This window comes from Pelophylax lessonae (genome assembly GCF_965119305.1).
Source record: "Pelophylax lessonae genome assembly, chromosome: 4".
Taxonomy (NCBI): Eukaryota; Metazoa; Chordata; class Amphibia; order Anura; family Ranidae; genus Pelophylax; species Pelophylax lessonae.
The window spans coordinates 377816095-377841424 of record NC_138771.1 but is presented as its reverse complement, the minus strand read 5'-3'; the positions used below and the strand labels follow the sequence as shown (position 1 = coordinate 377841424).

The 25330-nt window shown below is 44.7% G+C and overlaps 1 protein-coding gene across 1 annotated transcript in view; it reads left to right on the top strand.

Annotated features, from left to right (window-relative positions):
- The window catches only part of RUFY1 (RUN and FYVE domain containing 1), a 372133-nt gene that overhangs the window by 5090 nt on the left and 341713 nt on the right, over positions 1-25330 (top strand). The window contains exons 2-5 of the mRNA XM_082252884.1: positions 4525-4689; positions 5993-6110; positions 18371-18472; positions 23308-23431. Of these exons, the coding sequence (XP_082109010.1) occupies positions 4533-4689; positions 5993-6110; positions 18371-18472; positions 23308-23431 (501 nt within the window). The 5' untranslated portion in view covers positions 4525-4532. The remainder of the gene's footprint in view (positions 1-4524; positions 4690-5992; positions 6111-18370; positions 18473-23307; positions 23432-25330) is intronic.

The window sequence follows — 25330 nt, the reverse complement described above, 5'->3', positions numbered from 1 at the left end:
CTAGTGCATATGTGCAACATACAAAATGATGCAAACCAATAAACCAAAAATGCAATAATAATGCAAAAAAATGAAAACGTATGCAATTCATGTAAAACAAAAAATGTCCAGAAGGTGACTAGTGATACACCAATGTGCAATAAACGTCCATGTTATAAGTCCATAAATAAAGTGCAAAAAATGGTGACATAAACTTCCAGCTTGGGGAAAGGTGAACTGTGATCGGAAGGTGCAAAGTCCCACCACCAGCTTGGCCTCTTACCAGAAGTTAAACGTTAAGGGCATATATGAATATGACCGCTCCAAAGGTCATGCAGCCAGGTAGAAAAGTTCCCAGAAATACAGAAGGCACTCTGACACACTCGTGCTCCCTAGACTCTTACCGGACAAAAGCCAAACAAGAAGCCTGGTTCTATGGTGATGAGTGGTCCTGCCGGGGGTTACTGGACTCTAGGATGGCTGATGTAGTTGCTTGTGTCCAAGCGGAACAGACCCAGTCAGAAAGCCTGACGAAAGAAGATCCTGCCAAAGGTGACTAGACTCTGATTGGCTGCTGTAACTCCTTAGTCTGGTTGACCTCAATAATAGGGGACACAACAGAGGGGACCGCAATAGTGCATTACCAACAGTAGATGTTATTCTCAAGGAGTTGGAACAAAAAGATGCTTCCATTAAACCACAAAAAGATCTATGGAATGGTATTAAAGCTCTATGTGATAAAAAGGATTTGGTGATCCGCCCAGCGGACAAAGGCGGGGGTACAGTCCTATTAAAGAAAGAGGCCTACATGGAGGAAATGGACAATTTGTTGTCTGATAGAAGCACGTATGAAATCCTAAAGAAGGACCCTACCTGGAGCTATAAAAAGCAGTTGGAAAGCATTGTGTCCAAAGGTCATAAGGATGGCATTTTAAGTAAAAAGGAGAACACCTAATACCTCTTGCACCTCGAATTCCTACCATATACTACCTACCAAAGGTCCACAAGAGCCTCATAAAGCCACCGGGGAGAGACCGATAGTGGCATTGACTCGGTTACATCCCGGATAGGGAAGTATGTCGACCATTTCCTCCTGCCGTTAGTTCAGGATTGCATTATTATTGCATTTTTGGTTTATTTGTTTGCATCATTTTGTATGTTGCACATATGCACTAGGGCAGCGCACCTGATTTCTTTACCATGTTCTGGAAAATAAATGATGCAAATCCTCAAACAATCCATGTTAATTCCAGGTTGTGAGGCAACTAAACACAAAAAAATGCCAAGAGGGGCGAATACTTTTGCAAGGCACTGTATGTGCCTTCAACTGCTATTTCTCTTTAGTTCACTGACAGACACATGTTCAAGTCTTCAGATCATTGGGGCTTACACTCTCTCTCTAGGAGTAGGACTAGGCGGAAACCTTTTTGGTTACGCCCCTGGGGCAGTCCCAGAGGGTATATCATCACTTCCTGCTGTAGGGCTTCTCTGCTGGGATCTGCGGTCCTGGCATTTTTTTCCTATTTAAATGGAATTTGTTACTTTTTCTTTATTATTTTTGTTCCTGTGTGAACTACAATCAACAGCCGGAGTGGGCGACTCGCTGGATATCCTAGATCCTTACGGTCTTCCCAGTCTGGCCTACGAGCGTGACCCAACTATTAGCTCCCCGCTAGGTTGGCCGTGACATAGCCCCACTAGACGGGGGCTGACCGGCGAGTGGAACACCTTGCAAGGTCGCACAGCCCTGGTCAAGACAACAGTCACGACCAAAGTCGCAGCATACCTCAGGCCGCAGCACCTCCCTTCCAAGATGGTGCGGTGGACTGCTGGGAGTAACGCGTGCTTGGTGACGGTGGTATGGTGAGTAATGTCCCCCCTCCTTTCCTGCGGAATTGCTGGGGTGGTCGCGACCCCCCCCCCCTCCTTTCCAGGGATGGTAGGCCCCTCTTGTGTCCTTCCTCCCCCTTCTCCTTTGCAGGGTTTCCCCCTAAGTTGGTGCCCTCATCTGTCCCCCCCGCCCCTTTTTGGGCATGGGTAAATTGGGCAGGGGGGATGCATGGTGTTGGGCTGGAAGAGCGGTGGGCGATGTCGCTGGGGGGGGGGGGCTTTCTGCATGAACACAGAGACCTGTGTTCCTAAATAAGAGCAACACAGGATTCCTGTGTTCATAACTGACAGAACAGCAGTCTGCCGTGTTTACAACGGCAGCCTGCCGTTTTGTCTCCATGGGAAGCAATCATGGCTACTGGACCCGCTGATCGGCTTCCCCTGTGGCAAATGGGGGGAACAGTTACATAGTTTCGCCAGACAGAGCTGACCTGTCGCAGTAAAAAAAAAAAAAGTTTCTATTGAGTGACTAGGTCCCTCAGGACCAAGAATGGTTAAGAATTAAATCCATCTTGTAAAAGGGAAAAATCAGGGGAAGTTTTGACAGGTATTTAATCCAGGTATTCCATGTTTTGTCAAGGTTAGCCAGCTTGTCCCGAAGGATAGCCACCGTACGGTCATTGATCATGATCATGATCCATGTCAATTTTGCCTTTAGGAGATTAAAAGGGACCATGGGTGACCTCCGGGATTGGGCGATGGATATCCTAGCTGCCGTGAAAATAAATGCGATTAGGCATCTTACATATCCAAAACTTCCTTACTTTGCTCCACGTCCACCAGGAATGGAGATTCAAGCCACAAAAGCACCTGGAGGAGGTCCCCTGGACAGCGGGCGCCAACCTGACTGGAACTAGATACCATCTCAAGAAAACTTTATAATTCGCCTCAATCAGGGACATATTATTATAAGATTTTGATTTGAGAACATAATTAGTGCCAGACTCCAAATGTCCTAATACATGTAGAAAGTCCCATATTGGGTGTATCCTGTCCTCACACACGGGCCCCATGGGGCCATTTTAGGGTCCGTTGTTTTGGAAACACCTTTTTCCCTCTAGTTTCTACAAGGACCCTTTGTATAGTATAGTGTATATCATTGATGTGTGGCCAGTGTGTTTATCCACTGTGCCACACAAATATTCTATTGGGGTTGAGGAGGTTAAGTCGCTAGTGCGTTTAAGAGTGTTCAGAAAAAGCATAATTTGAGAATATCTAGCTCCCCTGTGAGGAGGAGGTATTTTTCCTGTAACGTACTTCTGGATAGCATTCCTCTATGGTCGCAGAAATCAATGAATCTGAGAAAACTTTTGTTCCTCCACCACTCAAATCTGGAGGGAACCTGGGGGGAACATTGGATTGCCCAACAAAGGGGCCATTGGGGTATAAGGAGATTTGAATCTGTATCTTTTAGCCAATCTGTTCCATAGTCTCAAGGAAAAAGACAGCGTTGGGCATACCTGGTCCGTCTCTGGCTTTCAGCCACATCACATGACTAATTGGAGTAGAGGGGAGGTGGGAAGATGTCAACTGTATCCATAATGGGTTAACCTGCTTGGAATGGAAGCGTATCAATTGTGCCAGTTGTGCAGCATAATAATATTTAGTCATATCCGGGACCCCCCCCCCCCAGACCTCCCCTCAGTTTAGGGGAAATAGCGTGAGCCTGTTCACTCTAGGTCTCTTGTCCCTTCAAATAAATTTCAGAACCTTCTGCTGAAAAATACACAAATCAGACATAATATTATTAGTAAGGTACGGAATAGATATAGAATTCTAGGTAGAATGTCCATCCATTCAGAATTCAGCCTACCGAACCATGGGGGGGGGGGGGGGGGGGTAGACGTCCATCTGGTGAGATCTTGTAGTTTCTTATATAGGGGGGATTGTTTTTATGATATAAATTATCTATAGGGGGGTGAGATGTATGCCCAAGTAAGGAAGTGCAGTCGTCTGCCTTTTGAAGGGGAAATTTTGTTGGAGAGAGTTAACTGTGCCGTCATTTTTTACTAACTTCCGCTGAGACAGGAAGTATAAAAATATTTCCTAATGGTACACAGTCAGCAAATAAAAATCAAAAGTCTCCTGACATGGGTTTTAATCCTTCCCTACTGTATTCATGAAAAATACACTTGCATACACTTTTTAAGTTTACAGCTGGCAACCTTTAGTAGAAATGCTAACCATGTTTTAACTCCAAGGAATTTGTTACTAGGATTAGTTTTGCATTCTTTTGTATGAAGAGCAGCACAAATGATTCCTACACAATGTATTTGATACATATTACATACAGTATAAAGGGTTTCCAGAAAAGTTTTCAGTAGTAAAGTAATTTATTAATATTATTTGTATATTTATCTCATATGTCGATCTGTTTAGTGGGGTACAGGGTGGTCCTTGATGCGTGCTATTGTTTATATCGGGATAAAAGGAAAATTTTACATGTGATTAAAAAAGATGTATATTAGGCCCATGCATAATATGTAGGTAGGTAGAGGCACTTGCATGAACCTTTAGATGTCTAAAAGAGTGCTGCAGGAACCTAAAACATAGGGCACTCTAGTCCCACCTCTTTTTCTTTCTCAACAGCTTTCTCATACATATGGTGCTGCTTTCTGTTCAGCAGATCTTAATAAATATATGTATCTCTCATAGGCGTGAAGATGGATGAACGTACCAACTTAATGAACATGATGAAGATCAGCATAAAAGTGCTGATCCAGTCTGCTCTTAATCTAGGTCGGAGTGTGGATTCTGATTACCCACCATTACAACAATTTTTTTGCATAATGGAACATTGCTTAAAGCATGGATTAAAAGGTAAATGTCTGAAAGGCAAAACAGTAATTGATTTGATGTTTACACTGTTTTACTGCAAATTACTGTTCAAAACCTGTTTCACAGGTATGAATAATTTCTGTCTATTATTATTACAATACTAAAATGATTGCAGCATGTTTTAGCACAGTGCATAGAGTTGAACCATGTGAAATATATAATATAAAATAGAGAACACATTGTACAGACAGGAGTAGACGATGACAAACTCAGTGTAAAATGAAGAGCAGATGTATGCAGCATACAGTAAAGTGAACACAATGAAGATGTCTGATCTTTTATTATACAGCACAACATACAGGCTGCATGTATACTGTATATTTTAGTACAAGTTGTGTATTAAATGTAATAAATGTTACTAAAGTGGTGTGATGGGCTGCATCGTGTGTCTCATTAGAAGAAAATAACATTACAACTAGGACTTCAGTTCCTCTGTCAAAGACCTGTAGGGAATTTATCAAAACTAAAAAATAAAGCAAAAACCATTAGTGCAACCTCTCTCTATGCTCCCTAAAAAAAAAAAAAAAAGATTGCTGCTGCCGCAATAAAGTGATTTCACCACACTCAGAAATTATATACAACTATACATATACAGTTTAGATTTCTATAATTTCTGAAGAGTGCGGTGAAATCAATTTATCAAAACTGGAGCTGACGGAATCTGGAGCAGCTGTACATGGCAACCAATCAGATTTTAGCTTAAGTTTTCTTCAGTTTAAGCTTTGAAAATGAAGGCTAGAAGCTGATTGGCTTCCATTAACAGCTGCTCCAGATTCTGTCTGTTTCAGTTTTGATACATTTCCTTCAAAGTGTCAGTATTGCAATGCTAAAGTTTTCAGAAGGCACCAGTATGAACAATAGGGCCAATTCACACCAGAATGTGGAGCAGGAAACCTGCGTTCTGTGTGCGTTTCCTGCACCATGTTCAAAATGCACTGCACTTTCTATCTGCAGCAGGTGTCAGCATTAACCTAATGATGCCCCAAATGCAGGTCGCAAACGATGTGTGTTTCTCTGCACTGGATCTCATAGTAAAGTAGTAGCATGTAATCCATTTGCTGTGCGTTTTTATACTACTTTTTATGCGATCCAGTGCAATTTTAACCCATTCAAAGGAATGGGCTGAAATTGCACTGCACCCAGATTGCATGTGAATTGCACAGGAACGCACAGCACGTTTATGTGCAATTTATGGTGTGAAATAAAGATACATAATTTTTTGTTTTTTAATACATTGTGACTATAGTATTTAAATTGTAAGGACAGTAATACTATTCTTTTACAGTTAAGAAGAGCTTTATTGGGCAACCTAAATCGTTCTTTGGTCCGCTGGAATTGGTGGAAAAACTTTGCCCTGAATCATCTGATATTTTTGCAAACATAAAAAATCTTCCTGAAATAAAGTAAGTGATCTAAATAAGGATTTGACCAATGTTATGTTTTTTTGGGAACTTTTCTTATTTGCCCCTTTTTGATCTGTTAAAAATATTACTGAAAGCCTTTTGTTATATGATTGATAAGAAAGAAAAATACCTGTTAAAGAGGAAGTAAACTTCAGTCGATTGTTTGTACCTATGATAAGGCTTACCTATAGGTACTGTAAATATCTCCTAAACGTGCACTGTTTAGAAGATATTTACTGTTTTATGCAGCTGATGACATCATCGACACATGCACTCTGATGGAGCAGCCACCAGTGTAGTTTCTTCAGAGCCCGGTGCCGTGACCGACGGCATGTGCGTGAGTGATATTACTCGGCTTTGGCCAGTCGCACAGCCGGAGTCCGTGGGACCCAGAAGGAAGACAGTTGGAGATGGATGCGGCCTTCAGCAGTTACGAGGCCTTCGTTTGCAGGTAAGTTTTCACATAATAGCACATTTTGCCTTTACTTTATGAAGGTCATAAAAAAAAACGGTTTACTTTTTTATTTTTTTTTATTTTTATAGTATCTGAGCTGTCCTTTTCTTATAGTATCTGAGCTGTCCTATGTCTTTTTGCCCAATCTCTTGTGAAAAAAGACTAGCCCTCCTTATTTTGGGACTACTGAATGATTAGCAATAACAAACTGGGCAGAGCTAACGCTTTTAACGCTTGTCTGTTAACAAAATGATTTTTTTAATGATTTGTTGTTTGGCATTTCAATATTGCAAGCAGATAAGCAGGTTCAGGGACGTTGGTTAACACAGGGCTTGACAAATTTGCTTGGAATCTAGGAGATAGCTAAAAAAGTTAGGAGCCAGTTTTTTTTTTTTTTTTTCCACGCATGGCAAATGGCTGGCTTCTGTCAGGCCGGCTGCCATACACACGGGCTGAATGGCAGCCAGTTTTTAATGAACCGGCTGATGTTGCCCGGCATTTGGCCCGTGAGTACTTGGCTTGATGGTGTGATGGGCAGTTGCTCACTAGGAAAGGACAGTGTAGCAAGATGGAGGCGATAGGAGATCCAGTGATCCAATAAATCATGCCACTTTAGGCCCCTTTCACAAGGGCACCTCTGCTAAGCAGAACCTGCTTGCTCAGCAGGGATTTCTCCGCTAATCCCAGCTGAGCAGACGGATGACAGATCTTGTCCACTTCGCTATGCAGAGCAAATATGGACACAGTCCCACTCTCCTCTATGAGGCAGACGTCTGGAAATGGACTGCCTGTCCATTTCCTTCAGATGCCATCTGACTCGATCCGTCAGGAGGATGGGAAGTAGGACCACCATCCGTCTGTTTTAGCGGTTGTCAGCGGACATCTGCCACTCCATAGAGGAGACTGGAGGGTCCAATCAGGTCCAACTGAAAGGTGAACCTGATCAGACAGCCTGTGTGAAAGGGGACTTCGGCTGTGTGGCATGACTAGGAGAGAATGGAAAAAATAATAAAAGTATTTTAATAGAAAAAATAAAATGTTTCCATCTGTGTGGTGTTGTAAACGGAACTGAGGTCGTTTCGACCAGCTGCCCCACACTTCCTGTCTACACTCCGGTAAGCACAGGGCGCCAGATCAAGCCATCAACATCTTTAACACCTCATCTCTTGGGAAAAAGACAGGCAGGCAGTGAGAACAAGCAGGGCAGGCCGGGCCACCACAAGAGGGCGCCAGTTCCCCGATTGTAAGTGCCTCGCTCCAGCAGGCTGCAAAGCCGCGGCTTTAATTACCGGCCAGCACAGCATCTTAGGCAGACGGGGGCCGCATGGGGACAAGACACCTGCCGCAGTGTAGCCCAGGCACCAGGCCGCTAATTCTAGTTGCCAATTCGACCTGGCGTCTGGGGTTTGTTGAGCCCTGGGTTAACGCTTATAACCGTTGCTGAGTGGTTCCCGGTGGCTGCTGTTTGTAGAAAGTATATTATAATCTAGTTAGTCAAAGCCATTTTGATTTTAGATCATCAACTTGGGGGTCACTCAACCTGCATATTAGTTATTACTGGAATAGTATTTCTATTTAATCGAATGTACTACTAACAGCAGTTTTAAATAGTTTGTCTATGCTGCGATTGTCACTAAGTCTAAAATGTCTTTAATATCCACCAAATTAGAGCTTTTTATCTGAAGAAGGTGGTATACAATTGGATATGAAGGTTTTCTGCTTTCAGATATAATGTTAAAAACCTGCTACAAGACCCCCACCCACTACTGCTGAAAAGCATGAGCATCTCACTCATAAACCCGACAATCAAACATCTACCAGGCTTTCTTTTGGGCACAATAAACTTGGCCTCAGCAACCTACTTAACAGCAGTGGGTTAAAATTATAGGGTAGAACATCTTAACAGTTACATAGTTACATTACAGTTTGTGAGGTTGAAAAAAAAACCATCAGTCAATCCAGTTCAACCTATGATGTGTGTGTGTGTGTTTGCTGCTAACCGTACATTGTATACCCCTGTATGTTGTGGTCTTTAAGGTGCCCATCTAATAGTCTTTTGAAACTATCGACGCTCCCCGCTGACACCACTGCCTGTGGAAGAGAATTCCACATCCTTACTGCTCTGACAGTGAAGAACCCCTTACGTAGTTTAAGGTTAAAGCATTTTTCTTCTAGTTATAGTGAGTGGCCACGTGTCTTATTGTATTCCCTTTCTCTGAAAAGTTTGTTCCTTATGCTAGGGTCACCAGCACAGTATTTGTACATTGATATCATATCCCCCCTCAATCGTCTCTTCTCCAGGGAGAATAAGTTCAGTTCTTGTAGTCTTTCCTCATAGTCGATGCCCTCCATTCCCCTAATTATTTTTGTTGCTCTTCTCTGGACTCTCCAGTTCCAGCACATCCTTCCTTAGGACCGGTGCCCAGAACTGGACAGCATACTCCAAATGTGGCCGGACCAGAGTCTTGTAGAGTGGTAGAATAATTTCTTTATTTCTGGAGTGAATCCTCTTTATTACAGTATTCTGTTGGCTTTGCTTGCAGCGGCTTGGGATTGCATGCCACTGCCAAGACTGTTGTCCACCAGTACCCCCAGGTTCTTTTCCATCTTAGATTCACCCAGAGGTTTCCCCCCCAGTGAGTAGCTTACTTTTGTGTTTCTGGCGCCCAAGTGCATTACTTTACATTTCTCAACATTAAACCTCATCTGCCATGTAGTTGCCCACCCCATTATTTTGTTCAGGTCTGCTTGTAAGGTTTACACATCCTGTATAGAAGATATTGGCATGCTTAGTTTAGTATCAACCGCAAATACTGAGATTGTACTAGATATCCCCTCCTCTAGATCATTTATGAATAAATTAAACAGGATTGGTCCCAGGACAGAACCTTGGGGGACCCCACTTTCCACACCCGCCCAATCCGAGTACTCCCCATTAATCACCACCCTCTGTACTCTCTCCTGAAGCCAGTTCTCTATCCAGGTACTCACCTTATGGTCCATACCCATCTTCCTTAGTTTGTACAGTAAGCGTTTGTGGGGAACGGTGTCAAAGGCCTTTGCAAAGTCCAGATACACCACATCCACAGGCTTACCTTTATCTAGGTGGCTGCTCACTTCATTGTAGAAGGTTAATAGATTGGTTTGGCAAGAACGATTTTTCATGAATCCATGCTGATTACTACTAATAATATCATTTTCATTACGAAAGTCTTGTATATAGTCTCCTAACATCGCCTCCAAAATCTTGCAGACTACTGATGTTAGGATGACCGGCCTATAGTTACCCGGGATATACCTTTCCAAGCCTGTAGACCTAACCTTACTCATTAGCCTTGTGTTGGGAACTGTGTCAAACGCTTTTGGAAAATCCAAGTATACTATGTCCACAGCCACCCCTCTGTCCAAGGTTTTACTTACCTCTTCACAAAAAGAAATCCGGTTTGTTTGACAACTCCTGTCTCTTTCTTGAATCCATGCTGCCTGTTGCTTAAATTATTTTTTTTTTTTTAGCTAGAGCTCATCTATATACATTAACCTTTCAATTTATCGTTCATTCGGCAAAATTTTCCAAACTGCTTCTTCGATTTTTTTTTTAGCTGTGAAAAGTTAAAACTGATTTTCTGTTTGTGCCCATTAACTGGACTAAAAACAAATGAACGGACCAAATGACAGATTTTCGAATGATCTTTCGGCTAGTGTATGGCTAGCATAAGTGGTACTAACAAGAAAGAGATGGAAGAACATTTTGCAACTAATTAGGTTAATTGGTTTGTAACCAGATTTAGTAGAAAAAGAGCATCTTGGAGAGTTAGTGTGTTTCGGAAGTTAGGATGGGCAGAGGTTCACCAATCTGTGAAAAGCTGCCTCTAAAGATTTGTCTACTATTTTCAGAATAATGAACCTATACTGAGATCAGCAAATGTATCTGGAAAAAATAGGTTTGAAATCTAGTCTTCTGTTTCCTAGCAAACTCCGAGTGATAGATGGTGACTGTGTTTGATTCTTCAAAACTGCTGCGGATGCATCTGACTGGCTGGATTCCCGCCAAATTAGCTTGGTAGCCCTGTACTACCCAGTGGACATCCTTGCATATTGTGGTGGCTGAAGAAGTTTTTCTTTTGTCTTGTTTCATCTCATCTCATCTACCAGCTTTCAGCCTTACTGCAGTTCAAACCACGTCTCACAAGACTTTTATTGATGGTTATAGTTACTGTTTGGGGTCTAAGCCCTAACCAACAGCTCTTCCTTCAGTTCTCGGAGAGGCCTTGGCATGGGCAGGGTATGCGTAGCTGCGCATTGGTCTAATGATCTTCCTGTTTTGTTGTTTTGAATATACTTTTTGGTGTGTACCTCTAGTTGCTTTGCTGCACACAAGATAATCCTGTACTCCGACATAGCCATATCCATCCCCCCCTCCCCCCCCCCTAAATAAGACGAGTTTAGGGTCCTGTCATGGAAGGTCCGTATATTAAATTCAAAATTTAAGCGGGTTCTCCTTTTCCAATACCTAAATTTACATACTCCTCCAATCCTGCTACACATCTTGTGGACAGCAAATTATTGGCTCTAAAGAGGCCATTAGTTCAGAGAGCATACCATGCCACCTACTCTAGGTTTGCTAGAGGGGTCTCTGTTTTAATTACCTAATCCTTCCCATGCGTAATTGAATCGGTACACACTGACCCCCTTCGACAAACATGTCTTAGTGGTGCTCATGTTTTGGGGTCAGAGATATGTAATAGCTAATGTATATATTCCTCCTCCCTTTGCCCCTGCTGTATTGCATGCGTTTCTGGAGCGGGTTGCCATATATTCCCCAGCCAAACTGTTAGTAATGGGTGACTTTAATGCCATTTTGTCCCCAGATTTAGACCCGTTTGCCGAAACTATATTCTGGTGACTTGGGGGCATGAGCTCAGGCTACTGGCCTCACGGATGTCTGGAGGTGGATTCACGCCTCAGACCGCTCATACTCCTGTTACTCTGCTTCCCATAAAACTTCTTTCTCTAGCGCTCATCGACAGACGTAGTCCTCGGTGATACACCACCTTCGGGTTATGTTACCTCCGCAGGAGCAGGACTAGACAGGAAATTAAAAAGCTCTGGCCACACCCTAGGGGCAGTCCCAGAGGGTATATCCTCTCTCTCTCTGCCTCAGCAAATCAGTTATTTTCTGTCTAGTTAGGAGTAAGGACCTAGACACCTTGCTGGGATCTTAGGTCCTGGCAAGAATTTTTTCTTAAAGGATTTTTTTAGACAGCTTTTTCTCCAGTGTTCCTGTGAGATCTTCAAGCAAGAAAGCTGAACTGGGCGACGGGCTGGATGTTGAGATCCGGTGGTCACCCCAGTTCAGCCTACGAGCGCGTGCAGGCCATAGCTCCGCGCTGGGTCGGCCGCGACAAAGTCCCATTAAAAGGACTGTACCCGCGAGTTAAACGTCTCGCTGAAACGCCAAAGACCATGAGTCACGGCGTTCGTATCGGTCGACAGCCCTCCCGCCCCGGTGGAGAGGGGTACTGTCAGGAGTTGGTGCCCGCCTGGTTCCGGTATGGTGAGTAGTATGTTCCCCCTTTCCCCCTGACGGGTTTTGTGGTGAACGCGGGCCCCTCTCTGTATGGTAAGAAAGAGTCCTTTCTATCCTATAACATGTCACAGATCCTCCTACTTTGAGTGTGATTTTTTGTGTACAAAAAGCCAGGAGGCTTGGTTTGGGAGCTAACTATCTATTGTATACATGTTTAAAAGATGTAATCTGTGGCATTCTGGGAATCTTATGGGTTAAGTATAAGCTACCTACCAGTCAGAAGCCACGGACATGTAGACTGCCTTCCAAATCAGATCTCCAGCTATTAGCAGGCCTCCCGAACGGCCATGCGGTCCGCCAGGGCCGATACCGCCAACCACGCCATATCCCCAGGCAGAGACAGTGTTGTGTGCCCTGCAGCACACCGCCATTCAGCAGGCCGCCGCCATTTTCTTGCAGGATCGCACGAGCCGCCATTTTGGCGTAGCCTCGTGTCTCCAGCATGGGGGCGGCCATGTTTGAGGTGATCCTACACCTCGTGGAGCTTGGGGGAGGCGCCGGAAGGCGTGCAGAGGGGCGGAGCCGCCTCCTTTCTTCCTGGGCAGCCAGCCAAAAGACTTCCTGTTTGTCAAGACAGCGCTGTAAGCTGTTGCAGTTTAACTCTGAGCATCAAGTGGTGAGCCTGGGGGTCTATCTCTCTCTCTCTCGATCGATAGCTAGCAGGTAACACTAAGGGGCTTTTTTGTGGCGCTGGGGGTCAGAAAAAAAAAAAAAAAAAAAGTTTTTTTCTTTACTTTTGAATTATATTATCCAGGAAGTAACTGGAGTTATCATGGACCCTGCCACACATATTCCCCCACCTGTTTCCCTCGAGGGGGCCTCGGGACCCGCCGGTGCACAGAGTATAGAGTCATTTACAGCAATTTTGGAGTCTATGGTGGCTCGGGTGGAGGCGGCCTGTCAGGGACGGGGGTCAAGGAAGCGACCCCCGCCTACCCCTATACTATCTGACACCTCTGACTCGGATTCAGAAATGGTCACGGCAGTTGCAGGTTCCTCTGCAAGGGTTGCTATCCCAGGTAAAGCCCCCTCAGAAAGTGAGGAGGACGCTTCTTCTCTTGCTATTATTCAGGAAGAAGCATTGGTGGACGCACTAGTTGTGGCAGTGCAAGAAACCTTAAAACTTGAGGCTTTACCCGCAGAGGCAACTGAAACAGAGATGCCTTTTGGTACTAATAAGCCCATCAAGACGGCGAAGGCTTTTCCTGTACCTAAATGTTTTGGTAATCAGATTAAAGGAGAATGGGAGCATTCTAAGCTTACCTTTACTATTTCCAAGCGTATTGCTAGACGCTATCCGTTTGAGGAATCCATCATTAAGAAATGGACGGTACCACCAATCGTGGATCCGCCTATTTCCAGGCTGAATAAAGCCACGGTTATTCCAGTGGAGGACACTTCGTCCTTTAAGGATCCGGTGGATCGAAAGATAGAAGCAGAGTCCCGCACTATCTTTTCTCTGATAGGGTCAGCATTTAGACCAGTAATCGTTATTGGTCTAGTTTCCCAGACACTTACGGAATGGGCGAAAATGGTACGCCAAGATCTTAGGGGAAAAGATATTCCCCAGGAGACATCTGATTTGATGGAACAGATCATACAAGGGCTACGGTTTATCTGTGACGCAGCCTTGGACACTACTCCCCTATTAGGGCATGCATCTAAGTTAGCAGTGATCCTCAGACGTGTGCTGTGGTTAAAATGCTGGTCAGCTGACCTAGGTTCCAAAAAGACCTTGACCAATCTCCCCTTTCAGGGGAATCGTCTATTTGGAGCCAACCTAGATGAAATCATTAAGGATGCCACTGGGGGCAAGAGCACTTTTTTGCCACAGGCTGCAAAAGCTAAGGGACCTCGCAACAAGCGAGGACCTTTCTTTACCGCCCATAAAGGGCGCCCGGCTGGTACTAGCGGGAAAGGCAAGACTCCTCCAGGAGGGTTCAAGAGGGGCTGGTCGGACAAGCAAAGGACCAACCCAGCCAAACCCGAAGCAAAGGAGTACACAGCCTGAAGGTGCGCCCCCACCCGGTTCCAGGGTGGGGGGACGTTTTCACCGGTATTCAGGACATTAGATCGAGCATCAACCACTACTACCGGTGCGATTCTTCCCTTCCAACATTTAAGTACCACAGGAAGCGGTAGTTACCGTTCCCTGAAAAGATCTTTTCCTTTACCTTTTCCTAAGATTAGTCCCGATACCTCACAGGAATCGGATCTGGTTGACCAGATAGACCAAGTAGCCTCTAGTCGGGTGACTTCGGTCCCTGAGGTTCAACCAGAAAAGATCACCTTTCCTGATAACTATCAGGTATCTGATAAATGTGTGGGAACAGAAAACGACCAGACTTTCTCGGATGGTCGGGGCCAGATAGCTCTAGGGACGCCTGGTTCAGATCCTATCAGCGCCAGTGGTCCTAGAAATTCTAGGCTGGCCTCCTCAAGCCGGCCTGGCCGACTTGGACATGTTAGTCGCAGACGTTCCGTGGGAACTTCGTCTCAGGGAGTGTCTGTGGTCTCAAGGACCAATTTACCTTCGTGCTTTACAGTCGCTGGTTTTAATGGCCTGGCCATTGAGACCCAAGTACTGAAGGACAGAGGTTTGTCTACTTCAGTCATTCCTACCCTTATTAAAGCAAGGAAAGCGACTTCCAGCAAAGTCTATTATCACACATGGAAGACTTATATTGCGTGGTGCGAATCTTTAGGATTTCCTCCACGTACCTATTCGGTGACTCGAATATTGGCCTTTTTGCAACAAGGGGTTGAGCAGAAGCTAGCCTTGAGCACCATCAAGGGTCAAGTTTCAGCATTAGCAATCTTCTTTCAGAAGCCTTTAGCTACCAAATCCTTGGTGCGGAATTTCATCCAGGGGGTGCGGCACCTGGCTCCTCCAGTCCGCACGCCCTTACCGCCCTGGGATCTTAATTTGGTTTTGTCGGTTCTACAGAAACCTCCCTTTGAAAACATCAGGGAGATTCCCTTGCTTACTCTATCCCAGAAGGTGGCCTTCTTGGTGGCTACTACTTTGCTCGCAGGGTGTCAGAACTGGCTGCATTATCATGCCAGTCACCATACCTAGTGATTCATAGGGATAAGGTAGTACTTCATCCTAAGCCATCTTTTCTTCCCAAGGTGGTTTCAGATTTTCATCTGAATGAAGATATTGTACTACCTTCCTTGTGTCCTCAGCCCAAGCATCATCGGGAACATGCGTTGCATTCCTTAGATGTGGTTCGGGCAATCAGGGTATACCTGAAATCTACGGAATCATTCCGTAAGACGGATTCACTTTTTGTGATCACGGATGGCCCCAGAAAGGGTTTGCCTGCATCTGCCGCGACCATTGCCAAATGGATTAGACAAACGGTGGTACAGGCTTATTCTATTAAGGGTCAGAGTCCTCCGTTCCCTGTTAGGGCGCACTCCACTCGAGCGCTCAGTACTTCCTGGGCCTTTCGCCATCAGGCGTCAGTGGTCCAGGTATGTAAGGCGGCCACCTGGTCGTCGGTACATACCTTTACAAAATTCTATAAAATTGATGTGACGGAATCGGCGGATGCCTCATTTGGCCGCAAGGTTTTGCAGGCCGCAATTTGAGGAGACCGGTGGTCTACCTCGAGGGTTTTTTTTTCTGTTTGGAAAAAAAAAAAAAAAAAAAAAATTGTTTTCTCTTTTTTTGGTTGAGTCTCATTAAGGATGAGCATTGTTAACTTCTAGTTGGCACCGGTTGGGCCTTCTAGATTGGGATTTGATTTCCATTTTCCCACCCCTCATTTGTGATACTGCTCTGGGACGTCCCGAAGGTGGTGTATCACCGAGGACTACGTCTGTCGATGAGCGCTAGAGAAAAATGGATTTTTGTAAAATCTTACCGTAAAATCCTTTTCTCTTAGCTCATCGACAGACGTAGTCCCCGCCCCTCTGTTTTGGAGTTGGGTTGGGTTAAATTCTCTAAGCACTGCTTTTTCACATAACTGATTTGCTGAGGCAGAGAGAGAGAGGATATACCCTCTGGGACTGCCCCTAGGGTGTGGCCAGAGCTTTTTAATTTCCTGTCTAGTCCTGCTCCTGCGCAGGTAACATAACCCGAAGGTGGTGTATCACCGAGGACTACGTCTGTCGATGAGCTAAGAGAAAAGGATTTTACGGTAAGATTTTACAAAAATCCATTTTTCCGTATTGATCTGGTATTTGTAAAACCCCCTTTTCTATTGGATGTCTTAGAAACCTCTTATCTGCCCAGTGGCCTGTCTGACCACAGTCCCTTAGAATTGGTTCTCCGTGCTCTGTCCTCTAAAAATGCCTCGCTTTGGCACCTAACGCCTCATTGGGTTTCGCATCCTGAACTGCTAGATGAGATGACAAACAACTTTAACGGAATACTGGGACATTAATGGGGGGGTCCTCCCCTTCTGTTTTCTGGGAAGCTTTTAGGGCATACACCAGGGGACATTACATCTCTTCAGTTACAGCCCCCAAATCTAAACAGGACACTGACCCAAGTTCCCTTAAGGCCTCAGTATCTGCTCCCACTTCAACATATAACTCTGACCCCAGTGACTCAAATTGAATCATTTGCAGGCTTCCCAGTGAGAACTCCACCTACATTTAGTGGAGCACACAAGGCTCTCTCGATATCATACCAAGCAAACATTTTTTTTGAGCAGGGTGACAAAAATGGCTGCCTACTGGCTTTACTGGCCCAACAGGATCATCTTATCACCACCATCCCTACGATTACCCTCCCCAATGGGGAGTTTGTCTCCTCACGCGAGGACATACTTGAGGCTTTTCGTAATTATCGATCTCAAATCTCTATCTTCCCCCAATCAGTGCAATCCCCCCACAGTTAGTAAGCACCCCCTAGGGACACACTTAACCATTTGATCACCCCTGATGTTAACCCCTTCTATGCCAATGTCATTAATACAGTAACAGTGCATTTTTTCTAGTACTGATCACTGTATTAGTGTCACTGGTCCCTAAAAAGTGTCAAAAGTTAGATGTCCAATTTGTCCACCCTAATGTGGCAGTCCCACTAAAAATCGCTGTTCCTGCTATTGCTAGTAAAAAAAAAAAAAAAAAATTCCATAAAAATTTTGCATAGTTTGTAGACATTATAACTTTTGCACAAACCAATCAATATACAATTATTGGGATTTTTTTTTACCAAAAATATGTAGCAGAATCTATATTGGCTTAAATTGATGAAAAAATTTGATTTTTTTTCCATTTTTTTTATTGGCTGTGTGTTATAGCAGAAAGTAAAAAAATTGTTCTTTTTTTTGTTTATAGCGCACAAAAAAAACGCAGAGGTGATCAAATACAAGCAAAAGAAAGCTCGATTTGTGGGGAAAAAGAGGACATACATTTTATTTGGGTACAGTGTTGCACGACTGCACAATTGTCAGTTAAAGTAACGCAGTACTGTATCGCAAAAAATGCCCTGGTCATTAAGGGGGTAAAACCTTCTGGACCAGAAGTGGTTAATCGTAGACAACCAACAGGAAAGACAGCTGTTAAATCTTAAAACTAAATATTCGTTACTATTCAAGCCTTGAGCTTATTTTAAAATGTTTCTCTAGGCAAAACATTTTTTTTTTTTGTTTTTAGATAGTGTGTTCCCACTGAGGGGATTAAAGCGGTATTAAACCCAAAACCAAAAATGTAATATATTACAGCTTAGCAATCATTAGATGTGGTGGCTGCATCAGTTTTCTTATTTTAGGCTTTTTCCCTCTGCATTTACCGGGAGATCTTGCTAGTAACACGCCTTCTGTATTAGTGTTCCCACTCTGGTTGAAGCATTGGCAGTTTGGGGGGAAGGGGGTGTTAGATGCATTAGCAAATTTATATACACTAAAAAATTGAAGCCAATCTCCCGCTAACACTGAAGATACACAAGCAGTTACAACACATTTTCTTTTCAAGAGCTGCAGCCTCAGCAATCTCCCTTGTCCCTCTGGCAGTGGTTGCTTCCTTCTCAGTCCTCTTTTGGCATCTTGGGTCTTCAGCCACTTTTATTGGCCTGGCCGAGATTATGCAACTCCTATGCATGTACACAAAAGTTAATTTATCCCAGCATAACTATCTGTTAGCATTTTTTAAATTTCAAGGTTAGTTCTGCTTTTTAGGTAAAAGTACTGTTTTTAAGCCTTTATTATGTTACTAAAATTAGATGTTTTTGTGCTTTAAAATACTACTTTATTTTCGTTTTAGGACAGCTGTTGGACGGGGAAGAGCTTGGCTACATCTTTCGTTAATGCAAAAAAAGTTATCAGATTACTTGCAAGTACTGATAGAACACAAGGATTTACTGAGGTATTGTTAAAAAGAAAATCTACCTAATTTATTTTTTCCAAATGACAGGACTAATTTTTGAAAAAAAAAAAAAAAAAATGCTGTTAACATTTATGTTGTGCTATATTATTTGCTAAAAGTTGTCATACGGATATGTGATTATGGACAAATGTTCTTTCACAACAAAAACGCCTTCATGAATCTCCATAAGTAGGCATAACCAGGTGCTATTTATAACCTCAGTATAGATTGTCATTCTGTATGATGTTGCTGAGGCTAATGCTAATTGCAAAGTCAAACTCTGGGCAAATTGCTTGGTTTTTCAAATTGCAAGTATGACAGAACCGCCCCACACTCTGCTTAAAGCGGAGTTCCAGCCTAACCGCACACTCACCTGTCCCACGGTCCAGCGATGCGCCGTCTTCTCCCTCTCTGCTCCGCAGCGTCGGCATCACTGATGTGGGCACCCGGCTGTGACAGTTTGCGGCTTCACAGCCGGGTACGCCCTGTGCATGCGCGAGTTGCGCTATGCGTTGTGATTGGCCGGCAATCTTCTGGGACCTCTGACATGTCCCAGAAGATTGCAGGGAGGGAGGGAGAGAGGAGAACTTCCGCTCAGGGCGCTGCAGCGCTCCGAGCGGGAGCGGGTACCTGTCAAAACTAGGTACCCGCTCCCCCCCCCCCCCCAAAAATGACATGCCAAATGTGGCATGTCAGGGGGTTAGGACTATTTAAAGCGGAAGTTCCACTTTTGGGTGGAACTCCGCTTTAAGTGCTTCTGTCAGTATACCGCTTCCTCCAGCCTGAACATAGATATCAGATATTATAGCCGCCTATTGCAACCAAGAATTAGGCAGGACTCGTTTAGCTGCAAAACTGGAACCCTTTATTTGAAAGCTTACAGAGAATTTAAACTACACAACCGGATGAGGCTGATCACATTCTCATATGCAAATGCAACTGTATACAGAAATATAATTATATTCTAATAAACTCAGCACTTAAACCAGCCTAGGAGTGCACAGAATGCTAGTAGGCAAACAATAGGTGACACAATTAACCATGTGACAGACAAGCTTAGCAGAAGACACATAATACCTTAATAAACAGACCATAGCAGGAGACCACCAGCAACAGACTGTCCGGCATCGAGCTTTAAAAAGTACAATACACATTAGTCCAAGTGTAAACACATCCCCACAATAGTTTGTTAGCAGACAATAGGTGTGTTATTCAGCACAAATACCAATGTGTGGAAGACAGGTGATTGAGCTGATATTAACATCTGCTATGAGTCTGACTGTGTGGAGCAGTCCTTATTGGTAATAGGGCAGCTTGGCCCTAAACAGAGTCCCCGGGCCTAGAGTCCCAGAGTCTGTGTGTCTTGGGGAGACATGGACTTGAATCCAAAGTAACATTACTGCAAGTGTCCCCCCAGCATACACCTCACAAAGAGTAGTGTTCCCCTAAAAGCCAGGGCTCATAGTCAGCAGGCAAGAGGCTAGCCTGCAGTTCCCCCCCAAAAGCCTCTGTCCCGGGTGAGTCTATCACACGGAGTGGAACTGGAAGCCAGATATAGAAGTGTGAGAACGGATCATTTCAGCCAAAGGCTCAAATCATGAGATTGATAATGGAAGATGAGAGTGTGCAGCCTTGGTGCATGCCATGCTAAGATGGTACCCTGGAAGCCAAATTTATGGAGCACTTGGGATATATAATGCTAATGCACCCTCTCGATTGCCTTCTCTGCATCAGTAGAGAGAAGAAGTGAAGGCGTTCAAGGAGCTTAGCATAATGGATTATATTAACCACCGCTCACATGGGATGAAAATCGCACAGGTGATCAAATACAACCAAAAGAAAGATCTGTTTGTGGGAAAAAAGGACGTAGATTTCGTTTGGGTATGGCGTTGCACGATTTAATTGTCAGTTAAAGTCGCACAGTGCCGAATCGCAAAAAGTGGCCTGGACGTAAGACAGCAAAATCCTCCAGTGGTAAAGTGGTTAATGATCTTCCTGGTGGCATCTGATGCTTGCCTACCATAAATAAACCCCATCTCGGCCGGTTGGACTAAAACCAGCATTATGTGAAGTAGTCGTCTGGCTATGAGCTTGGCGTTGATTTTCAAAATGGAGTTTAACAGGGATATGGGTTGATAATTTAGAGGGTGTTGTGGAGTCTTTCCCTGGCTTGGTCAGCGTGACCGTGTACCTTCTCAACATCTCAGGTGGGAAGCAGGCTCTAGATGTCACAGACCCAGAAAGGAGTGTATGATATAGGGAAAGCAGGTTTTGAAATACCTTCTAATATTCATTGGAAAACCCATCTGGTCCAGGAGATTTGTTCAAAGGGAGGGAAGCAATGATTTTGTGAATTTCCGGTTTCTTAAACGGCGCATTCAACTCCACCAGCTATTCTTCCGTTTAAAGATGAAGTAAAGTCTTCTTTTCTAATTGTACCTACAGGTAAGCCTATAATAAGGCTTACCTGTAGGTACTGTGAATATCTCCTAAACTGGCACAGTTTAGGGGATATTCAAAGTGCCTGCAGCTGATGACGTCATCAGTGCATGCGCTGTGAAGGTCCATGTTACCGTGCCGTACCTTCAGAGCCTGTCCCGCAAACGGTCATTGCGGCTTCGGGCACACAGTGACCTCATCATGGCTGACGTCATCCGGCCACTCAGTTACGTCATCGTGGCTCTGGCCACTCACCACGTCGGAGCCGTGAACCCGAAAGAAACACCGAAGATGTCTGCTGTCTCAGCGGTATGCAAGCGACTTTGGTTTTCTTGATCCTCCAGTTTATACAACAGTGTTCTTTGCACTCTCTGTAAGTTTTTCACCTGCTCTTGCATCTCCTCCAGTGCTTGATCTTGTGTATCAAGTCTCTCCTCTATCCCCTCTACTTGATTAAGGACCTGCCCCATATCAGCCCATGCTGCGGCAATGTCTGTTTTCAGTGATAATTCCAGTTTTGCCAGCATCTCTGCCAAAATTTCCTTAGTTAGTAATAAGTTTGTTTGAGCTTCCTGGGCTGGCCCTGTATCCTTGAGGGGCACTTCTGACTCTCCCATGTTGGCATCTCTCAGCTCCTTATTAAATGCTTTGAGGTTTCCAGTAGGGTTACCCCCCCATGCTTCTCGGGCGGCTAGGTGCTAGGCCACTGGAATGTGCGCCCTTTTTAGTCTCCATTGCAAAATTTTGCTTGCCTCACCCCGTACGAGTTGGCATTACTTGTCTTGGGCTACCAGGGCTTTCCACTGTTACACTTGTCTCTGACGACATATAGCACTGGATCCCTCCTGGGCTAGAGGCCGTCTGCCTCACTTTTCCACCTCCCCCTTTATTTGATTTGCCTCTCATCCTGCCCCCTTTATCCATTTTCCCACCAGGTACGCTCCCCACCCCTTTCAAGGGATACTCCTTGTCAATACCTGAAAAGTTATAAAAAAGTAACACAGTTCTGCCGTCTAGTATATCAATGAGTGGTGAGTAGGTAAGGGGGAGGTTAGTTGGTGATTAGCCGGGTGGATGGATGGCTAGCAGAGTATATAGGTGCTCGATCGGCTACACTGTAATGTTAGTGTAGTAGGTATTGGAGTTCATCAATGGGTGACTGCCTGGCTGCGTGAGACACCAAGTTATTAGATCCAAATGTGTGTCTTGTCATGAGAAGACGAATAGCAAGAGAAATTGATGGATGGATTGATGGATGGATTGATGGATGAATTGGTGGATGGTATATAGTCACATACAGTGTTCATTAGAGCATCAGTTCATTACAGTGGCTTCCTCCAGTCCACTCTTTTTTTCCCAGCACTTACCTTGTGTGCACTTCCAGGAGAGGGATGCCATCCCCTTCAAGTAGGCTCTGGGTTTATTTGTCACCAGCTCATCCTCCGCTTTGTTTAAGCAGCTTGCAGCCTGCCTCACTCACTGTCTGTTCACCGGCATCTGTGGGGAGAGCAGAGGTGGCGCAGACATCGCTCCACTACCACTGAAGGGCCAGCGTCCAAGCCTGTTCCTGAGTCAGCCGGTGGTGGCTGGGAAGCCACGAGTGGAGCGTGGAGTATCTGCCCACAAGCCCCAGTTCATCTAGTGCTTTAGTCCTGGCAGGTCTCGGTATGACAGCGGGCAGCAGGAGGTGAAGCAAAGATTTTTTTTTTTCCCAGTTAATTTCAGGTTTCTTTCATTGAGGTAAATTCAGTATTAGCCCTTATACATATTCCTATGTAATGTATTTAATCATGCTTCATTTCTGTTTGTCAATATTATACACTTGCTTTTATTATTATTATTATTTACTTTATTTTTTTTACTGTACCAATCGAACAAAAGGGTTAATTCACCTTTTGCAGGTCCCTATTTATTTCAATGTCCTTAATATAAACAAATTGTGTTCTTTGTTTTTCAAATAAATGCTTACTTTTTCAGCTGCTAATATTGATGTGCTCCCCAAATTGTCCTGCAGCTGGCAGGATGTACCCAGCTTTGGCTGTCCAGCCCTGGAAACTCGAACACAAGCACCCCTAGCTTCCTTCCTTACCCATGCATGCACATTGTTCTCTCTCCCACTTCTCAGCATTGTGCTAGAGAAAGAAGCAGGGAGTGCTCATTTGGGAGTTTCCAGGGCTGCGCATCCAGTGCTGGATACATCCTACAATCCAGGGGACAATAAATTCAGCAGCATTATTTGAAAAATGGAGAACAGCATGTTTATATATTAAAGACACTGTAATGCATAAACAGTTGCTTACACCATTGAAAATGCAGACACTATATTTTGTAATTTATCAAAGCACTAAACATTTTTACAAAATCCATACATGTATTTCCTTTATTTTTTTATTCAGTGACTTTTATGAACCTGAAGCTCTAATGTTGGGGGAAGAAGGAGCTGTGATTGTTGGTCTTCTTGTTGGACTCAACATGATCGATGCAAATTTATGCCTTAAAGGAGAGGATTTGGATTCTCAGGTAAGATTATAATAAAGACAAATTTTACCCAGTGACCATTTAATAAAACCTCACAAAAAGCTTAGAGGAATCAGAATAGTGAAAGCACAATAACTGCTAATGGCTTTAATGCACTCATAAAAAGACTGTTAATATCTTTAAACACATACATGATTGTGAGCCCAGGTTTAAACTGTAGATTTGTTTTTGCTGAAGAAAAAATACATTATTTCTCTTACGTCCTCCGACAGTCGCCGCCTCTTCATATTCGTCACAATGGGGGTATTTGACTTTGCTCCGTAGGAGTAGCTAGGCAACAGAATATGTCAATATTAAAGCTTTTAACATATCCCACCCCCAGGGGGTGGTCCCCTCAGTCAATACCCTCCTACTTTCTGTATCCATACCTCAGTTTCATTGTCTAGCTTTCAGGAGTGGCTGGATGTTTCTATGCTGGGACATTTTGTCTCAGCCTTTATCTTCTTTTTTTTTTATTTTATTTGAGTTTTTTCTCTCTCTTTACCTAGCTGTTACTTTTGTCAGCATTAGTTAGTTCTTCTGATGAAGAGGATCGTGCGGGCTGGGTCTTGGGCTGGCCCCCCTGATCGCAGGTTGTGGGCCAGTGGCTTCCCAGCCTGCCATTGAGCGTTCAGTCAGGTATTTTTCCTGGCATATGTGAACGACCCATCCCTGTTCGCTGCAGGGATGCTATGGTGAGGTGGCTACCTCACTGGACGCCATGCGGTTTCGCACCACAGTTCTACTGCGTCCTGGCTGCGACTCTCCCTGTCACATGTGCAGTGGCTTGATCGCTTGTGCGGGTTCCCCACGCCATTCAGGAGGTAAGTGTACTTTGTGTGGGGACCTGTATGTGTAGTGGGTGTCAGTCTGGGACTGTGTAACCCTGCATGCCTGTTCACACTGTTGGGCTCCCTGTCTGGTTTAATGCTGCTGTGGGCTGCAAGGAGGGGGGCTGTTGTACACTGTTCGGTGTCAATACTGTGATTATCTGTGTGACATGCTGTATGATTATAGGACATGATGTTATACATGTTGGTGCATACATGCGGCGGCCGCTACGGCGGTCCACCATTTTTATCATAGCTGCAGGCGTGTGCTGGCCATATCTATGTGATAGGAGCGGCGTTTTTGGCGCCAAGCGTCGCCATTTTGGCGGCGATCGCTCGGGCCGCATGTCAGCGCTGCATGCTCTGCCTTTGCTAGTCCCTCACCGGCGGCCATGTTTGTGGAGCCTTCCATAGGCTTTATAGGAGCGGTCTGTGTTTCCTCACTTCCTTTCCCTGAGCAACAGCGATCGGTGCAGCACCTAAGTGGTCTCTCCAGGTTTATCTTCCTTATCCCTGTATTCCTTGCCTAAGTTTTGTGTTTATCCCTGTGGGGGTCGGTGTGTGCTTGTGTGCGGTGGGCTGCGCTCGCCGCGCTGTTAAAGGGGCAGTACTCCTTTTCTTCCTAACACACTTTTGGGGGCATGGATTCTCAGGAAAGCAAATTTCCTCTCACCTTAGTGGGGGGCCAGGGGACTGCTGCTGCTTCCCCCGAGGGGGGTGATTTGGCTACTGTTGTGGCTAACCTTGCTGCTCAGGTGCAAATGCTTGTGGCTGCTCAATCCACAAAACGGCCTAGAGTTTCAATTTCCTCTGATTCAGAGGGTGATGGTGATGGGGCTGCTATGGCTGGGGTCTCCTTATCGGGGTCCCGTTCGTCCCTGGACCTTGTAGGGTCTGAAGTGGAGGCTGAGGTTGAAGGGGTGGATAATTCCCCCCCTGGCTCGTCTGAAGAGCTTGCACTCATGGATGACTTGGTTGCTTCTATCAAACAAACACTGCGTTTGCAGGATGAGCCTTGTCCTCCTGCTGTCCTGGCCTCTTATGGGACGCAGCGAAGACGCAAATCATCGCA